The following is an 18,329-nucleotide window of genomic DNA, read 5'->3' as shown; positions in this document are numbered from 1 at the left end:
GTGATGAGTTTTCAAGCTGTCTAGTGTATTTCTCTTTGAAGAAATAGCATCTGCAATTCCAGAGGGAATTTTTATTGAGTACACAACACCTCTTACCTTTAAAAACCAATGGCTTCTTTAAAAACCAATAAAGAGCAACTGTTTTCTTGGTTTTGACTTGGCCAGAAATAACACTTTCTTGCCCAAGACAAGGTAGAGTACTTGGATGCATGTCTTCACAAGCTACATTATGTAACCTGCAGTGACTTTGCCTCAAATTGCATGTAGTCAGGCTGCACTTTTTGCCTTCCCCTTTTCTTTGAACACATCTTTCTTAAAAGATAGTTTGGTGTTCTTTCTAAAATCTATTGATTCTGAACCTTAGGATTTGTCCTCTTGGTCATCGGCTGATGAACTGGACACTTCAGGATCGCTCAGTCCCATATCTGGAAGGAGTACTCCAAGCAGACAGAGAACGGTAATGTCATACCAGACACCTTCTTGGGTGAAAGCACCAGATAGGTTTAGCCAGATGCAAGGTCCACACCACTGCTTCTTCATAGGCAAGGGGAAAAAACACCAGCCCAGAAGAATTTTCCCTCCAACAAAATGCTGCTTTCCCAACTCTTCTACATTTCCCTCCCTGCATGAAATCAGAATTATAAAATGCTATATAAATAAAACCAGGACTCAGAGTGTGGTAGGTGTGTCACATTATGGCATGCCATCTCTCTTGTACTGTGTTCTAAGAATGGAAGTTTAATGAAGTCTGGTCTTGCCCCAGTTGCCCTGCCCTCTCCCCGACTCTTTGATTGGGAAGCTTCAAGAATCTCCGTAACAAACGTTATTTTGAAGTCTGAAAACAGATAAATCTGAATTATAGTTGGACTGGATAGGTTGTTGTTGGAAATGAAACCCTGTGAGGGTGCAATGCCATGTGACTAGTCATTTGCACAAAGTGACTCTACAGGAAACTCAAGCAGTTTCAGCCACGGCATCACAAGAAATGGCCTGAACTACACATAGGGCTACTTCATAGAAAGAGTTTGTCACATGGAGCTATACCTACACAGATGGTCTCTCACACACCAGGGTGAACAAAATGAATTAGACCTGTGTAACATAATGAAGCATACAAGGGCAGAAGGCAATATGGTAACTTTGTGGGGACATCACCTGATCTTCAAATAGGACAGAGGTGCTACTAATATATCACCATGTTATCATTAGAATATAGTGATATTTTCTGTAGTGATAGAAAAGGAAGAGGGGTGAAATCCCAGGAATGAATGAAAACAATGTTATTTTGTCAACATTCGGCCTGTGCACATTTAGGGTAGTATTGGTCTTCTTGAAGGAAAACATATATCTTCTTTGGTCTTCATTGTCCTCTAGACGATGGGCAAGATCCAGTCTAAGTTAATCATGACTAAGCACCATTGAAATAAATGAGTCAAGTTAGCTGTGACTAACTTAAGTGCATTAATTTTATTGGGATTTAGTAACGATTGAGGTCATTCACACAATCAAAAACTGTTCCACCCAGGTTTGGGAGCTATATGTACTCCCAATTTTCAGTTGTGTGAAAGTAAAATAAAAGGAGAATATGGGTAGAAGTTATTGTGTGGAAGCTGGATAGCTTTTCCTCCTACCTTGTTTCCACACAATCACTACTACCACGTTTTCCTCTTACCTTGTTTCCACACAACCAAATATTGGAAGCACACACAGCTTCCAAACCCTGGTAGAATACAGTTTTTGATTGTGTTAATGACCTCATTACTTTAGTCTGGATCCTGCCCAATGAAAGAAACTTGTTTCTTCAGTTTGCTGTTGATGCTGTTAAGCAAACAGAGTAAACAGGTTAACTGCCAAGATAACACATATTTTATGTACATGAAACTCCCTGACTTACTGAAAGAGACAGTTTCTTTTTCCCTTTAAGGAGGAGCACATGTTGAACTTTTATGTAAATTATGACACTGGGCCGGTTTAAACAATGAATTTTCTCTCCAAACCAACCAACATGATTAAGGGGGAGAACATGCCAAGAGCATGCCCATCCTTACGCCATCCCAGATGTCTTGCTGGCCTGTTTCTTCATAGGGGGCGGGGGGTGGGCAGGTAGTTCTGAACTGAATCACTACACGTGGCCAAAATGCTAGTTTCAACGAGTATTTTAGAGCACATGTAGAGTAGTGATTCAGATGAACCACCCTTCCCATGTGATAAAGGCATATGCTGGGAGGACACCAGGACATCTGGAAAATATATTGAGATGGGCTCATTCTCAGTGTGGCATTCTTTTTAATCATGTGGACCAGTTTGTGGGGGGAATGTGTCATCTGATTTAGCTATTGTTCTTGTGCATTCCTGGGCCTTTTCTCCTCTTCTTTCTCATATCACTACAGAACAAATCTCTCTTTTTCATACCACTGGAATAGAGTACAAGCCAGTCAGTGTGCCACACAGAGTGCTGCTCCTCACTTTGAGCCCTGTATGGGACTTGGTTTCCATTCCTTTTTTTTTTTTTAATTTAAGTATTATTCAGCTTTCCTTAGCTTTTAGAAGACTATCAGTTTTCATTTGCACTCTTATAAAACATCTGAGTTCTGTCCTTATGAACTTTATGGCCTCTTGAAATTGATTTCACTACATTCACTAGTTTCCTTTAGATCCTAGTTTGAGAATGTAAAGGAACACTGGCTTTTCAAGGGGAAGAGATCCACATTACTCATGACAGCTTTGTTTCCTGGGTCATTATATTCATTTTCGGCATTAGACATTTCTTAAATACCATAATTATTAATGTGTAATATGATGACATAAAATATAGCAGATAAACATGAGAAGAGATAAAGTGACTTACCCCAGCAAGCAAATATTCATTTAGCAATGGTTAGAAATGTAATAGGCTCCATCTTAATGTGTTAAATCTGTATTTGTCATCGCTAACACAACATTGTTTGGTTGATGTACATTGTTCTTTTTATCACCCCCATCCCCAATGTACAGTATGGCATGTATAGTTTTTCAGGACCAGCTTTCAAAATTGCTCCAACAGTCTCCCTTTCTTTGCCGATATTTCTTTCCAAATGTTTTTATTTCTGAATACATATTCTAGGTATATTATTTGCACAGATTTTTTGTTTTTTATTATAATGCTAAACTAATAACTCACATCGGCCTTGTTCTCGTGATGATGGGCGTGGTTAAAGAGTAAAATGTGATGTAAAAAGTAAAAAGTGCCACGCACTCACACAGAAGATGACCTGAGAACCCAGAATTTCTGGGCAATCCCAGTCAAACCACTCGGTTAAACAGCACTTAATCAGGAACAATAACCTCATTAAATGGGGCTTGGCTGTCCCAGTTAATGCTTTAACCGCGGTCCTTGTCATCATGAGAATGCAGCCATTGTCTAATAGCCAAGGGAAAGTCTACACATTGTAACAGTCATGTGGAAGTCCAAAGAAATAAATTCCACATGGCAGCTACCCATGCTACAGACATTTCAAGTAGCCTGAGTTAGCATGCAAGCTGCCTACATCATTCAGATCATTTCCCCCACCACTGTCAATGATCATCTGGAATTTCTAATGTTGTTCCATATGATGTGGCTGATCTCTTCTACACATTGTGCCTGTAAACCTGAGAAGCTACTATACAGAAGTTACTTCATCTATCTTCCACATGTCTAGTCAGATCTGTAGACCAGGGGCAGGCAACCTTGACTGTCCAGCTGTTGTTGAACTACAACTCTCGTCATCCCCAGCCACAATAAATTGTTTCTGGGGATGATGGGAGTAGCAGGTTAATTTCATCTGGAGAGCGAAGGTTGCCTACCCCTGCCATAGATTGACCCAAAACTACATTAACAATGAGAAGCAAAACATCAGTGTGATGCTAATTCTACAGTTATGAGATTTCAAAACTGTGGGTCCAAAACAAAAAATGAGAGACTTTTTAATGACCTTTGGAGCATAATTTTTTTAAGCAGCATTAGGAAAAATACTTGTATCTCTTGGATAAATATGAATTCATATCAATTGCATACTACAGACTGCAGACATGATTTCATAAGGGTTTTTAAAAATGCACTACACCTTCCATTTATTGTTTTTTAATTGATGAAAAGTATCATTTTTAAATTCATGCTGTACATTCAAATTAATTTCATATTCCACTCAGAGCAGAAAAGAAAAGCCAGTTTCCTTGATTCATGGGACTTAATTACTTCATTTGATTTTGTGTTTCCTTTGCTGCACTTTTTAATTTGTTTTCATCAGTAGCTTGTCTTTATTTGCCTGGACTGAACATTCTTCTTTCTTTACCCCTGTTCATTGCAAACAGCCACGAGGCAAATGTAGTGTCTCACAGCCTGGACCCTCTGTCAGCAGTCCACATAGCAGGTACCTTATTCTCCTGGTTTCTGCACTCTGTTCTAGAACTCCAAGAGGATGATGGAAATTAACCATGATGTGTCCAATTTTAATCCGCTAAAGAAATGGGCATTAAGCAACCAATAGGCTTTCCACAAGTACCAAACTAGACCAAACCAAACTATTCTCAGAAACAGAAATACTTGAAAACACTTTGATATACAGTATAGCTTTTGTTTTCAATTGGCTTAAATTACATTTAAATTATGTAAATTCTTAGGATCACATGGACGTTTCTATTGTATTCATGTTACTACTTACTGGCTGATCCATTCTTAAGTCCATGGCAAAGACTTTTATCATCCTCTTTGTTTCTAGATGTTAAATTATGGCAGGTATTAGACCAATACAGTATATCATAATTCACAAAACCCACAAATCTGGATAAAATACACTAACATCCTCCTTTGTCTTTTCTTTTTAAAAAAAGATTTTACATCTGTAATGTTTTGTTCAGTTTGTGGGTTTTTAAATTTCATTACTTCAAGCACAATCCAAAACCTGGAACATTGAAGCTGAAGACTTGGCAGCAATACACCCTTCCTTCACTCTGAGACAACTTCCTTGCGAATTCAACATGCTAACATGGCCTTAACTATTAGCAAGGCGCTTGCATACACAGGTCATTCTGAGACCAGTACAACCCACCTTTGTGCAACCATTAGGGAGCAAACTTAACAGCAGTAGCTTTCAGCTTTCACTTTGTGTCCAGCAACCAATCCTCCCTGTGGCTAACAGTGCTTCTGCATTCTGTTGTTTTCAGTGTGATTTGTGTGTGTGTGATTTGTGTGTTTATATGTGTATATGTGTCCTTTCATACTTTTACCAATCAACAGCTCATTCTACCTCCTGACCCTTTTGTTCCTTGTCTGGCCCTAGATAGAATAAATAGCCCCAGAAGCATACACATTTAAATTATAGGTCCTCTGCCAGTGTCAACATCTGCTGATTTTTATAACAGGAATTGGAAAGCATACAGAGAACAAGAAACATACTCAGAAAGTGCATATCTCACCAATTGTAGAACCATTCTTTGCCACCTTTGTGATAAAAACTTACTAGTATCAGTGCAATCCAATAAAACTTAGAAAGACCTAGGTTTCTTTGGAATCAGTGGAGCCAGAATGTTCAGTTAAATGCTAAAATCTAGTTCCTTTCAGTGTGACTTAAGCATGCCTAACATTTTCTGGATTGTGTTTTGTTTTATTTGGATCCCTTTGAGTCTGACAGCAAAGGTTTAAAGATGGAAGGCCTGACAGAAATACATTTTATACAATAAATGAAACATTCAGACAAGCATGCCATAAATCAAGTGCACAGCATTTGATAGCCATTCCTTCACAAACCAGAATTTTCCCAGTAAAATGCCATTGTGAAATGCTTGGGTGGGGGAAGAAGAAATGCTAGTCATCTGTTCACTTTAATGCCACAGCTTGTGCCTTTAGTACCTTACCACTTTGCTGGCAGGCAACAAGGGACTGGGGTAGAAAATGTATTTTGTGCTCCTCAAAAATGTTCAGTCAACTGGCAATGTCAAAATCAGATTGTTAGAAAGTTTAGCAGAGGAAAGTGCTCTAGAAAACTGCTTGCCTGAAATGGCACCATGGGGCACAAAATATGACATTTAATGCAAAATTCACCATGATTTCAGTTATATTAAAAAACACATTTTAGTTATAAAAGAATCGGGTGGGGGGGGAAATACTTTGACTGAAGAACACACAAGTGTGTGTCAGTACTCTTAGGCTGCCCCTCTTTCCCTACCCTCACCTCCACTTTTCAATAACCCTTCTTCCTGTTTCCTTCACACACAAAAATGTGAACACAAATCCTGAAAGATCTCAGAAAATCCATTGTGCAATTACATCAATCACATGACACGTGCAAATAGAGCACACTTATGCATCTCCCATTTTGGAAATTTGGAGGTGAGGTTTTCCTTGATCCTAAACAAGATTTCTCAGTTGCCAGTTTGTATCAAAAGCAAACTAAGGAAAAATCAATGAGAGGTAGGGTATTCTTTTTCATATCAAGCTAGAAAGAGGAAAAGATACTCCCTGGCCAATAACAACAAAGCACAAGCAATTGCTGAAGTTTCTGAGGAATGCATTTGAATTTTGGAAGATGGGGAAACTTGCACTTTGGAAGATGGTACTATTGGGGTTTGCTGTGTCCACCAGTTCTCTTCTCCCCTCTCTGTCTGCAAATGCGCACACCCTCTTAGAAGGTATTTGTATTGCAAGAATCAGCACTCTGCAGCTTTAGGTCCTGCCCACATTCTAACTGTGGCATCTATGCGGCACCTCTCAGATCTGCTTTCTCCAGCACCGTTTATTAACACATCTCTTAACAGTACCACACAATAATCAATTTGTCATTCAGACAAGCATGGACTACAAATGAGTTTCTACTGAATAGGGAAGTTAATCAAGCGCACAAGCTAGACAGTTGTAGTTGATGTGTAATGCGGTTATAACTGATAAAGGAGTACAAGCTGTCACTGTGTTCTTTAATTTTCTGACATGCCTCTGATCTGAGTACCTTGTGTTTGATCTTGCATTGGATCAGCAATCCTTGGTAGACTCAGCATATAAAAGGGAACGAATCTATTTAACCCATATAATGTTACCATTGCAAGTTAAATGGATGGTGGTTTTACATGAACTTGAGGTAAAAGTAAAAACATCTCAAAACACACCTTTTTAAGGAGGCTTTTTAATGCTCCATTATTGTTTTGTTATATCTGGTAGGTCCTTTAGCTTCTTTAGCTTTTTATAATTTTCAGTTTTAATTTGAACCTAATAATTGTGGTTTTTAATCTCTCTCTGTCTCTCTCTTTTTAAAAATATTTAGTTGATTTTATTACTTTTATTGTATCTGTGTCTATCTTATTGTAGTAGTGCACTGGAGGGGCGGGGTATAAATATCTTAAATAAATAATAATAATAAATATAAAAGTATGCATCCAAAAGAAACTGCACCTTTGGCAAGAAACTCCCAAACCAAACTGTGGGTACTGACAAGCCACATACAGCTTTCTTTCCTAGTACCTTTGGCTAAGCAGCAAGTAGAAGTTGCTTTATGCTTTACTGTATTGTTACCCACCTCGGGCTGTAGGGTTTGGGCAGGATCAAAATCATCACTGGACTTCAGCCACAGACTGAGCTATATAGATATTTTAAGTGATTAACAATGTTAAGAGATTAAAGTAATTGTGTCCTTTTCTCAGATGTGTTTACACTATAGGCTCACTCTAAAGAGCTCTGTTTAGGCCATGGCGCCAGTGATTCAATCTGTAGTCTCAGAACCCATTCGTCAAGTACCATGTTCTTTTATCCCATTTTTCATTTCTAAGGATAGCCCAGGACTAAAAGATCATGTTTGCTTCCACAAAATAGACATGTAGTGGTGGGGGGTGTGATGCGAGCAAGGAGTTTGAATCAGAAATAATTTTCTGTGTACAATGGCTAGCTCTGAGTTTGGCATGCCTCTTAGTTCCATAGACAAAATGTGTATTAATGTACCTTAGGTGGGACAGCTACCAGTGTTCTCCCTAATTTTTTTCCTCTATGTGCGGAATGAGTTTTTTCTGGGCAGCAGTATCAAGGCATTGAGTGTGCAGGTGCATTCATCCTGAGCGGGATCGAAAATTAACTGAGTGGACATCCTGAAACTTGTGAGCACATGCACGCCTTCGAGGGAACACTGACCGCTACCAAACCGATATTAGTGAAAGGCAAAATTAACAGAGCTATCATATTTGAAAGATTTTAAAAGAAAGAAATTTTAAAAGAGGGGCAAGCCAATTATACTGTTATCCTTGCTATTCCCTATTTGGGCAGCATTATAATTTCAAGATTTCATACAAAGATTAGGATTCTCATAAACAAGACAACTCTGCTGCAATACATATCCTCAGTTGAAATCTAATCGGAGCTGTTCCTGATCAGATCCTAGCAAGAAATAATTTGTTGCTTAGTCAAGATTCCTCATGCCACTTATCTCTAATAGCCCTATTTGATCTAAGGAGACCCACCCCCACCATCCCTTAGATCTCAGTAACTAGAGTTTCGTAATTATTAATGTACCCATTAAAGTGTAAATTTTCTTAAGAACATACAAAAATATAACACAATCGATACATTAAAAATAAGGCTTTTGAAACTGGGCCCCTAAAAACAGGAAATCTATTAACATAATTTGGATGCTTCTCCTACATCATTAACAACCCAACATGCACTGCTGTATTCTATTCCTGCTAGTCCTAGACCACTTTCCTACTAATTACAATGTGTTATGCATACAATTCCATGTCCTGTAGATAGGATGTAAATGTTTCACACTGTAGCTGTAATGGACTTGGTTGAAATAACCCACTACCATGAAGTGGTTTTTCTACATAAATATTTCTGGAGTAGGAGCAGGATGGTGTGTGCATTTTGTTGTTGTTTTTGCTTTTTACACTAAAGTATGTGTTATGCTAAATTAACTATAAACTTGTTTGGGGGTTTGAGATTTGAACTATATGACATTCAGGTCACTTGCAACTTTGTTAGTATGATTACTGTTAGTTAGCAGCATCAGGCAGTTTTCCAAGGACTACACATATCTACCATATTAACAGAGATGTGTATTATTACTACATTATTATTATTTAATAATAATAATAATAATAATAATAATAATAATAATGGTATATTATTATATAAAAATTCATATCCTGCCCAAATAGGGTTACAATCTAATATAGGCAACAAAAGCAAAATAGAATATAATAAAAAAGAAAGAAAATGACAAGAGGAAAACCATATTAGTTATAGGTTAGCTCAAAACCAATGAATCTTGAGACTTTTTCAAACATGAGAAAGGAATTAATTTAACCAAATAGCATTTAGCAATGAGTTCTTTAAATATGGAACAATGAATCATGAAAACATCTCACAGAAGACTACTGAGGAACCCCGGTATGTTGGAAGGAAAAGAATAATAAAGACAATGAAAGAAACATAAAAAGTGCAGTTTAAAAGATAAAACCAAGACAAAACAGAACTGCAAAAAGCAAGATCATAAAAAGTAGAAAGATCACACTAAACAGTATCAAAAGCTGAAAATGAAGCAAGAAGAAGAAAAAGAACAGAACAGAGCTATTTGGGCAGAGAATGAAAATTAGTTAAAGAAAGCAAAGTAGTTTTTGTTTAATAACAAGGATGGAAATCAGCCTGATAAGAATCAAAAAGGGAGCTGGGTGATTAAAACAATCCAAGATACAACACATTCAAGCAATTCAGGAAAAAAGAATAAAGAGAATCAGGATAATACTAGCCCCAACCAAATTTTATTTTTAAGTACTGGAGACATGAGCGGGCAGGGGCTCATTCTTCTTAGGCTAGAGAAACAAGCAGACAGGGGCAGCTCAAGAGGAAGGGGAATGGGTGGGCAAGTGCCCCCCAGACAAGTACTTTGCCCCCCATTTATGAATTCAACATGATTTATTTCAGATAAAATATGATCAGGATGAGAGTGAAAATGTGAAAGATAGTATTGTATCTGTTTCAAAAATCTATCATGTGGGACACATCTTGCCCACCCAGAAATGCACTTTGCTCCTTCGGTACCCCCCCCCCTTTCCAATTTTTTTCTGGTGCCACACTGCAAGCAGGAGTTTAATAAAAGAGTAAAAGAGAAGAGATCAAGCTTAGGGAATTACATTGGGAAATCAGTGGAATCAAGTGGTGAATAAGTAGACATTTTCACTAAATCCAGAACATGACAAGCAAAATAGGTAGAAGTCACAACAAGAAAAAAAGAATTCAAAGGAAATCAAAAAGTATATGAAAAAATGAATGAACGCTCAATATGGATATTGAAATCTTAGGCATGTTTACTCTGAATTCAGAGTAAATGAATGTTTACTCACTGAATTCAGTGAGACTTACGTTAAATAAATAAATAAATAAATAAGAGTAGGATTTCTGTCTTAATATAAGAGCTAGAAAAGAAAAATTCAGCAAATAAAATCAGAAGCAAAATCTCAAAATGAGACAAAATATAAAACAAAGTAGAACTGTAGTCCTGCAGGACTATAGATCACAGCAAGAAGAATAGCAGCAGGATAAAATAGACAAATGGTGTTTGTCTTCAAAACAAGAGAGAAAGACAATTCCATGCATATCCAACCAAGAGAGATGAATGGAAGGACAAAGAATAAGTATAAACAAGAGTCACTGAGGCAGCTAAGTCAGATGGTGGAAACAGGTGTCAGATCATGCAAAACAAAATATGTAAATAAATTGTGAAGAACAGTGCCCTTATTAGCTGCCAAATGAATGTTTAATAAAGCACAAGAAAAGAATATAGATGAACCAGGAACAGAAATCAACTTAGCTAAATACAAGAGCCAACATCCAAGCTAGGTGAGGAGTGCCAATGATACTGATTATTTTGGCTAATGCTGCACCAGCAATAGCAAAGGGGAGTATGAATTTCAACAACCTCCCATTTCAAAGTCAAAGTCACCTGAAAATATGTTCCTAAGGGTCATATAGCCCACAGGGACATATTTTCACATAGCACAGGAACTCCCCCCATGTGAGCATAAGTGCTGCTTTAATTGGGAACCCAGTAATAACACTGGCACCTGCACTTTGTTAGTCTGGATGTCAACCAAATTCTTGGAAGTAACAGGGCCAGAAAGATAGCAGCCAACAAAAAGCAAAAGCAGACTCAATAAGAATAACACATGACAGCTATAATGAAAAATTGCTAGGAAGGAGGTGGAGCTAGGTCAGCTGAGGTTCTTCAGGCATTTACAGTGCAGCAGCTTTCCCCTCCAAAGTCCTAGACAGACATAACTTATGGAAACCAAGAAAATGCTAAAAACCTGGCTACAAAGTCTGTCAATAGAGTTTCCAGCACTGTTCCTATACTTTTTGTATGGTCATATATACTGGTAGCAAATCCAGGTGATTGAGTGAAGTGAAACAGGGACAAACAAAAAAGGTTCTACAGCTGTAGATGATTCTGTAAACTGAAATATAAATGTTTTTTACCCCCCCCCCACAAAAAAAAATTGTGAGGTTCTACAAGTATGAACTCCCAGGACCTTATGAAGTGATGAGGACATAGAGATACTATAACACCTCTTACTGGCTCAGTTCAGCCCCACTCATCACACAATTAAAGGTGTGAGTATGCACATTCTGCTCCCCCTTCCAGCATATGGTAGCTCTTTGCATAGTCACATGGGACAGTTTGTACCACCCCCATACATTATTTAAATACTACTTTAATGCAGTATATCAGTATAGCATGTGTGGGGTAGTTCAAACTGTCCACCTCCCTACACAATTATGTGGCTGTGAGATGGTGCACCAGGAAGGAGGGTGGGACTATTGGATGGTACAATCTGAATTGGCCCATTGTCTGGAGAGTGGAACTTTTGCCTTTGCTGCTGTCTTTTGTATGGGGGAGTGAGGTGGACATGCTGTTGTCACCAGCGGCAGTCCATCCATGAGGCACGGTGAGGCACTTCCCATAAGTGGCAATTTGGGGAAGGTACCCCCCTCTACTTCACCTGCCTCCCTTCCCTCATTTCCCTCTTTTACTTTTACAGGGGAATGTGTCTAAAAGAACCAGAAAGGGTTTTATACATTAATATATTGTTAAAATTTCAGTAAAGTTATACAGTCAGCATAAAGGCCCTTGAGATTCTCACTCTCAACCCCCATACAGAATTTCTGAGAACAAAGAAAAAGGAAAGGAAAGGAAAAGAGAATAAATAATTATGATAATTTATATTATCATGTGTGCATGCACACAGCAAATAATCAGAAGGGTTACGACTGGAGGATGAAGTTTTTAAATAAAATATAAAAACGTCCCGTTCCTTCACTACAGAGCTATGTTCCAGAAAGAAGGAAGGGAAAATGACACACGTTTTCCACTCTTCAGAACTACTCCCCCTTACACACACACACACACACACCACATACCATAGCAATAAAATGTTCAGATTCAGGACTGGCAGCCACCCCTGCACCTAAATCAGCACGTGGTACCTGTTGGACTGTATATGCCCATATGAACCTGCCAAGGCCCTCTGTTCATCATCTCAGGCCCTGCTCATGGCCCCACCATTAACAGAGATCCGGTTGGCGGGGACTAGAGACAGGGTCTTTTTGGTTGTGGCCCCTTGGCTTTGAAACGCTTTCCCCGAAGAGCTTCACCATGCTCCCACCATTATTTTTTAAACACATCATTTTAAAGATGTGTTTAAAAAATAAACATCTTTTTAAAACATATCTTTTTAAAGAGGCTTTTAATGCTCCATCTTTGGTTATATCTGGTAGGTTTTTTATTTTTTTATAATTCTCAATTTATAGCTTTTAAAATAACTTTTAATTTGAAACGTAATACTGATTGTGGTTTTTAACCTGACTTTTAACTTGTTTACTTCATTTGGTTAATTGTATTACTTCTATTGTATATTGTATCTGTTTTCTTGTTGTGAGCCGCCCCAAGCAGTAGTGTAGTGGAGGGATGGGGTGCAAATATTTTAAATAAATATTTTAATTAAATAAATAAATAAATAAATACAGTAGGGGCAGGCCTCAAGGAAGTAGGACAGAAAGAAGGTGTTTCTTCCCCCCCCCCTTCCTCCTCCTTTAACTCCACTCCCTGCCTGCCACGAGCCTGAACAGCAGCACTACAGGGCTCCTGTTCCAGGCTGTTTGAACTCCTGTTATGAGCCCAGGGTGCCCTGCAATATTTTGCCGCAGGTGCCACTGGTTATAAGAACAAGAGATAGTTTGTACCTTGCACTTCCTCCAAGAAGCTCAGAGCATGCCGACGACCCAACGAAGCCTGAGAGAGCATGACTTGCTGAAAGTCACCCAGTTGTGCCTCCTGACTGAGGAGGGATTTGAACCCTGGTTTCTCAGCGCTGTATTTTTGAGCAAATATAGGGCCTCAGCAATGTATTAGGGTATGCCAGCAGGGTGATAGTCACAGAAAGGGAGAGTGAAAAATGGTTGTTGGATGCATTTGGTTCCTGGTTTCCCCCAGAAATATTTCTCAAGGCCTTCGTGTATATTTTGGGGGCTGAAGAACAGGGGCATGCAAAGTGGTTCTTGAATTTCTCGAGTATTGCACACTTGTGCTATTCTCATTATTCTGGGTAACAAGTAGACTACAGTGCATAAGTTGTACTGACTGTTGAAGAGAGTCCTGTGCAGAGCATAATGGGGGGGCAGGGCGGGGGGCAGTGAGAGGTACCTTTAAAAAGTTATTACTGACAGGCTGCCACAGCTCCAACACTCACCTGGCCTCTGCACATGCACAGTGGCCATCTGCATGGTCAGCATGGTTTTAAACACTTTTTAAAAGGTACCTCTCACCGCCGCCGCCCCCTCAGCACCACCCTCATCAGCTATCACTGACATTAGCAGGATCGGGTATATACCTACTGGCCAAGTTCCCAAGGATATGGATTGAGTACCTCGAGCCTATGGATAGTGGGGCGTAGGTATCACCTCCAACACCTAGTTGTCAGGCACAGTGAGTGGGGTGGGAGGCAGCATCAGGCACAATTCCAGACATCTACCCAGACATTATGCATATAATTGTATGCAGAATGAGTGTCTGCTCAGGAGTGAGCAAGAGTCAGGTGAGGAAAATAGTTGTGTCAATGAAAAAGTCTATGTGGACTCTTGAGATGGCAGTTAAGCGGCACTGCCTGTTCCCTTTGTCCCCATCTCAGCCCATTAACTACCCACATTGGCATTGTCAGACTCTGGAAGGCTGGGTCTAATTTAACTTTAATACAGAATGCTCTGATGCTGTTAAATGTGCCATATCGTTTCAATGCATTCATGATATAAGGCCTTATTTAATAACAGACTAAGCAGCATACTAGCTCCAGTGATGTGCCCGTAAATAATCTGCAACCTTTTGTTTTTGATCTTGGACCTCTTGCCAGCCTATAATCTCAAACAGTTAATCATTTATTAGCTTTGAACATTAAAGTTTCCATTAGTCAACTAAAAGTAGCAAGCAGAACTTCCTGGTTTTCTTGAGGTTTTTGAGGGATGGGAAGACAGATGCTCATAAATCACCCAGTAACAACATAATGACATATCACCCCTCCCTCAACAATTCAAGACTAACAATTGGAGATGCAGTTACTATGCTGAATCATAAGGTATAAGGGTGGATATTATTTCCTGGATGTGAAACCAAAAATCCTTGTCAGGACAAGCAGCTCTGAAGTTTCTTTTGTTACTTTTTGGCTGAATTATTTTTTCAGGGTTTAAATTATACTACAGAGATCCATTTGAAGTTCAACAATGGGCTTTAATTGCTGATTCAGTGCAAAGTGAAGATACACTGTACTATTCTATATGGGTGCTAACATCCTGATAATTGAATAGTAGCTTTTATCATGATCACTGCTTGAGACAAAATACTTGGGGTGCTTCCCTAAACTAACACTGCTGATGTATAGAACTAGGGTTATACTTCTATCTTGATCCTAAAAATATTCACTGACATGATGCACAGGCTAACGGAGCTGGAACATTCTGTATTGGGGCTGCAGTTATGTCAGAAGGCATACCCAATGCTTTTAGAAACTGGTGGGTATGCAAGCAACATTAGCACATTTATTCCAATTCATGATGGGAATAAATACAGTAACACTGCTTGTGCAGCCACCGGTTTTTAAAAAATGTCAGGGCTGCATTCCGACTCCAATACAGTCCCGATACAGAGTGTTCCAGTTCCTTTAGCCTGCGCATCATATCAGCCATTTATTTGAAAGCAATCCTGTTGTGTACTTAGGATTTCAGCCTTCGATACTGATATCCTAAAATGTATTTTGAATAAGCATGGGACATGATTATTGTACTTCATTAGAGTTGTCAGGGTAGCACATTGTTTAACAATAAACATCCTATTTCTAATCCCATCATTTCAAAGCAAACTTCTGATAGTATCTAGAAAATGTTCTCTTTAACATCAAATGCATTTGGAATTGTTAAATCATGGGTGTACATGTACATATTTTATATGTACATCGGTATTCCAGGCAGCTTATTGACCCAGATGTTTGTTTGTTTTTTATAACAGTGCATTAGTTTATTTCTGTATTGAATTCTCCCTGCAGGTCCACAAGAGGTGGCTCAGATTCCTCCCATTCTGAGGACCATCCCACCCAATGGAGGCAGCAATGCTTCTTCCTCAGAGTACTCAGAGCTGCTCTCCCACTTCAGCTCCTCTTACTGCTCTTGATTGGTCTTGCCTGCCTTGTGCCAATGACAGAGGAAGACTACAGCTGTGCCCTGTCCAATAACTTTGCACGCTCTTTTCATCCCATGCTAAGATATACTAATGGCCCACCACCTTTATGAAGCAGCTTTAAACATGACAGGGAAGTGAGGCAATGCCGGTCCAGCTAAGTGCAGTAGCTCCCCATTGACCTCTGTGCCTGCAGAAGTAAGTCTACATGGTTAAATGTTTATCCATACTAAAGTGTGCCATGTGAGGAATATCATTTAAAATTCACATCTCTGGCACTAAAAATGGTATGAAATAAGTGATGGGCCAACATTCTGAATTTTCCAGCTGCTTTCATAATTTGGTTCTGGACACTGTTCTCTGCATAGCCAAAGACTTCAGACTGAAGGAGGACCTTTCCTGTGTGCTGCTCATAATGAACTGTTACCCAGTCTTTCATTATCTACCGTATTGGTATTATTTTACAGTTTGTGTGTGTGTTTGTGTGTACACACGCCAAACTGTGCTAAAGATATTTTAGACTATTGTATCAAACTTTTAAAGAGCTTGTAAGACAGTGTATTGCCCCGCCCCCTTTTGTGGGGTTTTGGGTGGGGCATGATATTCTAAACTTTGCTTTGAATGCACAAGCTGTAAATCTGAATGGCACTTTTTATAATTAAAGAAAGAAAGTAATGGATGTAATAAATGAGATCCTGGAAGACTTTACAAACAAATCATGAACGTTAAGTGTTAAAAAGTGGGGGGGAAGGGGATATGTATGTACAGTTTGCTAAAATTAGTTTTGTTGTATTGATTTATTGTTTTAAAAACTTGAAATACTTTGTATATATGCTTTTTAAAAATTATTTTGGAGCAATATATCAGCAGAATGGAAATGCCAGCTCTCTCTCACATACGCACACATTCACATGTGTAACAGTTCTAACAATAACAATAAAGACCACGGCATAAATGATCCATCAAGAAATATGTGGGAGAAGCTATGTTTTGGTTGCAGGATATTCTGGTCTATAGGAAAAGAAATGTCATAATTGGTAAGGACAAATCTGCATGAGGAAACTCACGGCTGTAGTGACAACTATGTATTCAGAGGGAGACCTTTAAAATTAGGGGCATGCACATGCAAACCACTTCACAAAAACATATCTTAATTGGGACCAAATTGTCTTGAGCTTCAAAAAATTATGTTCAGCTGTTATCTACCAGTGCTCACTGAATGATGTTATATAGGTTGCATACACACACACCCCACTATTGCATTCAGTTATTGACAAATTACATCATTCACCATTGCAGCAAGCTCTGTGTGTGTGTGTGTACACACACACGGACACTGAATGAAATTAGATTATTCTATCTAACCAGTAGTATAAGATGTGATTGTGGTTGAAAATGTGCAGCATAGAGAAGAAAATCACAACAAATGTAGCCTGACTTTTCAATTATCTTCTTTATTCAGCATAAACACATTACACCAACATTTCATCTCAGCAATGCAAGTTCTTTGCATATTTGGAGTCATGCTTGAACAAATTGTTTTCAAGACTGAGAAATTGCAGTCTTATCCTAAAGCTAATTCTGCTTTTATTTTCTGAAAATGCACTTTGCCCAAATGTAAGATATAAATCTCTGCTGCTAATTTCTGAATAGTTTTTGAAGAAGAGGGAGGGGTGCATGGCAGTGTGCAGTAGGGAGAAACCTTGTTTAACAGGAAGAAACAGATGGCTGTTTTGCAGTGATTCACATTATCTGAGCTAGTTTCCTTCTGCATGATTATTAGGGGAGAGCAGTAGGTTTAGGAGGCAGCAGCCTTGGGATCTATCTACACTACAGTAAGGGCTGGTTTAACAGCATTCCCTCTTTCCAGGGAATTCTGGACATTGGTCTGTCACAGGAGGCAAGGAATCTTCAACTGAATTCTCAGCACCTCACCAAACTACAGTCATCAATATTCTTTTGGGAAAGTCATGATAGTTGAAGTGGTATAAAACCAGTATGTATAGTAAAGGTATGCCCTCAGAATGTGATTTAGAGCTGAGGTTTTACAGTCAGCCAAATTACCTCCAAGATTCATACTAGAACGAAGACCAGTACGGTGAAAGAACCTATCATATTCCACAAGTGGAAATCAAGCACAAAGCAGACTGTGTAGTCAGTCTCTTTTTGTCAATCACTCTCTGTTCTCTTTTTCACTCTGTGATCATTATTACATTCAACTTCTGCTGTTCCTGGGCCTTGGCCCCCATGTGACCACAGTCTGCTACCTGCTTGTACTGGAGCAGTCCCATTGACATTAATCAGCTGAAACAGGAATTTGTGGTTTTAGGAGACACTTTAATCATTACACAAAAATTGTGGGGGACATGAAAAGAAACAGGTAGATCAATACGAAGTTAAAACTGTTCAAACACTACTCACTTGTATAGCCAAATATTATGATACATTTCTGTAATTTACAAACCTGCAGAACACCATCATTCTTCTCTGCCTTCAGCCGTAGAGAAATAGTATGCACCATACTATTGCTGGTCTTGTGGTAGCAAGCATGACTTGTCCTCTTTGCTAAGCAGGGTCCACCCTGGTTGCATATGAATGGGCGACTGCTTGTGTGAG

At 38.9% G+C, this 18,329-nt stretch overlaps 1 protein-coding gene across 20 annotated transcripts in view; it reads left to right on the top strand.

Moving 5' to 3' along the window:
- SYNE1 (spectrin repeat containing nuclear envelope protein 1) overlaps nt 1–16,671 on the top strand; it is a 575,028-nt gene extending 558,357 nt beyond the window's left edge. For 17 of the 20 annotated variants that reach the window (XM_053292839.1, XM_053292877.1, XM_053292848.1 and 14 more), the window contains 3 exons: nt 365–457; nt 4,333–4,391; nt 15,583–16,671. In XM_053292839.1, the coding sequence (XP_053148814.1) occupies nt 365–457; nt 4,333–4,391; nt 15,583–15,826 (396 nt within the window). In that variant the 3' untranslated portion in view covers nt 15,827–16,671. The remainder of the gene's footprint in view (nt 1–364; nt 458–4,332; nt 4,392–15,582) is intronic. The other 3 variants (XM_053292895.1, XM_053292945.1, XM_053292955.1) reach the window with 3 other exon arrangements.
- The last annotated feature ends 1,658 nt before the right edge of the window (nt 16,672–18,329 follow it).

Source organism: Hemicordylus capensis, chromosome 1 (assembly GCF_027244095.1).
Source record: "Hemicordylus capensis ecotype Gifberg chromosome 1, rHemCap1.1.pri, whole genome shotgun sequence".
In the NCBI taxonomy this organism is placed as follows: domain Eukaryota; kingdom Metazoa; phylum Chordata; class Lepidosauria; order Squamata; family Cordylidae; genus Hemicordylus; species Hemicordylus capensis.
The sequence above is the reverse complement of the archived record's forward strand: the minus strand, read 5'-3'. Positions and strand labels throughout refer to the sequence as shown.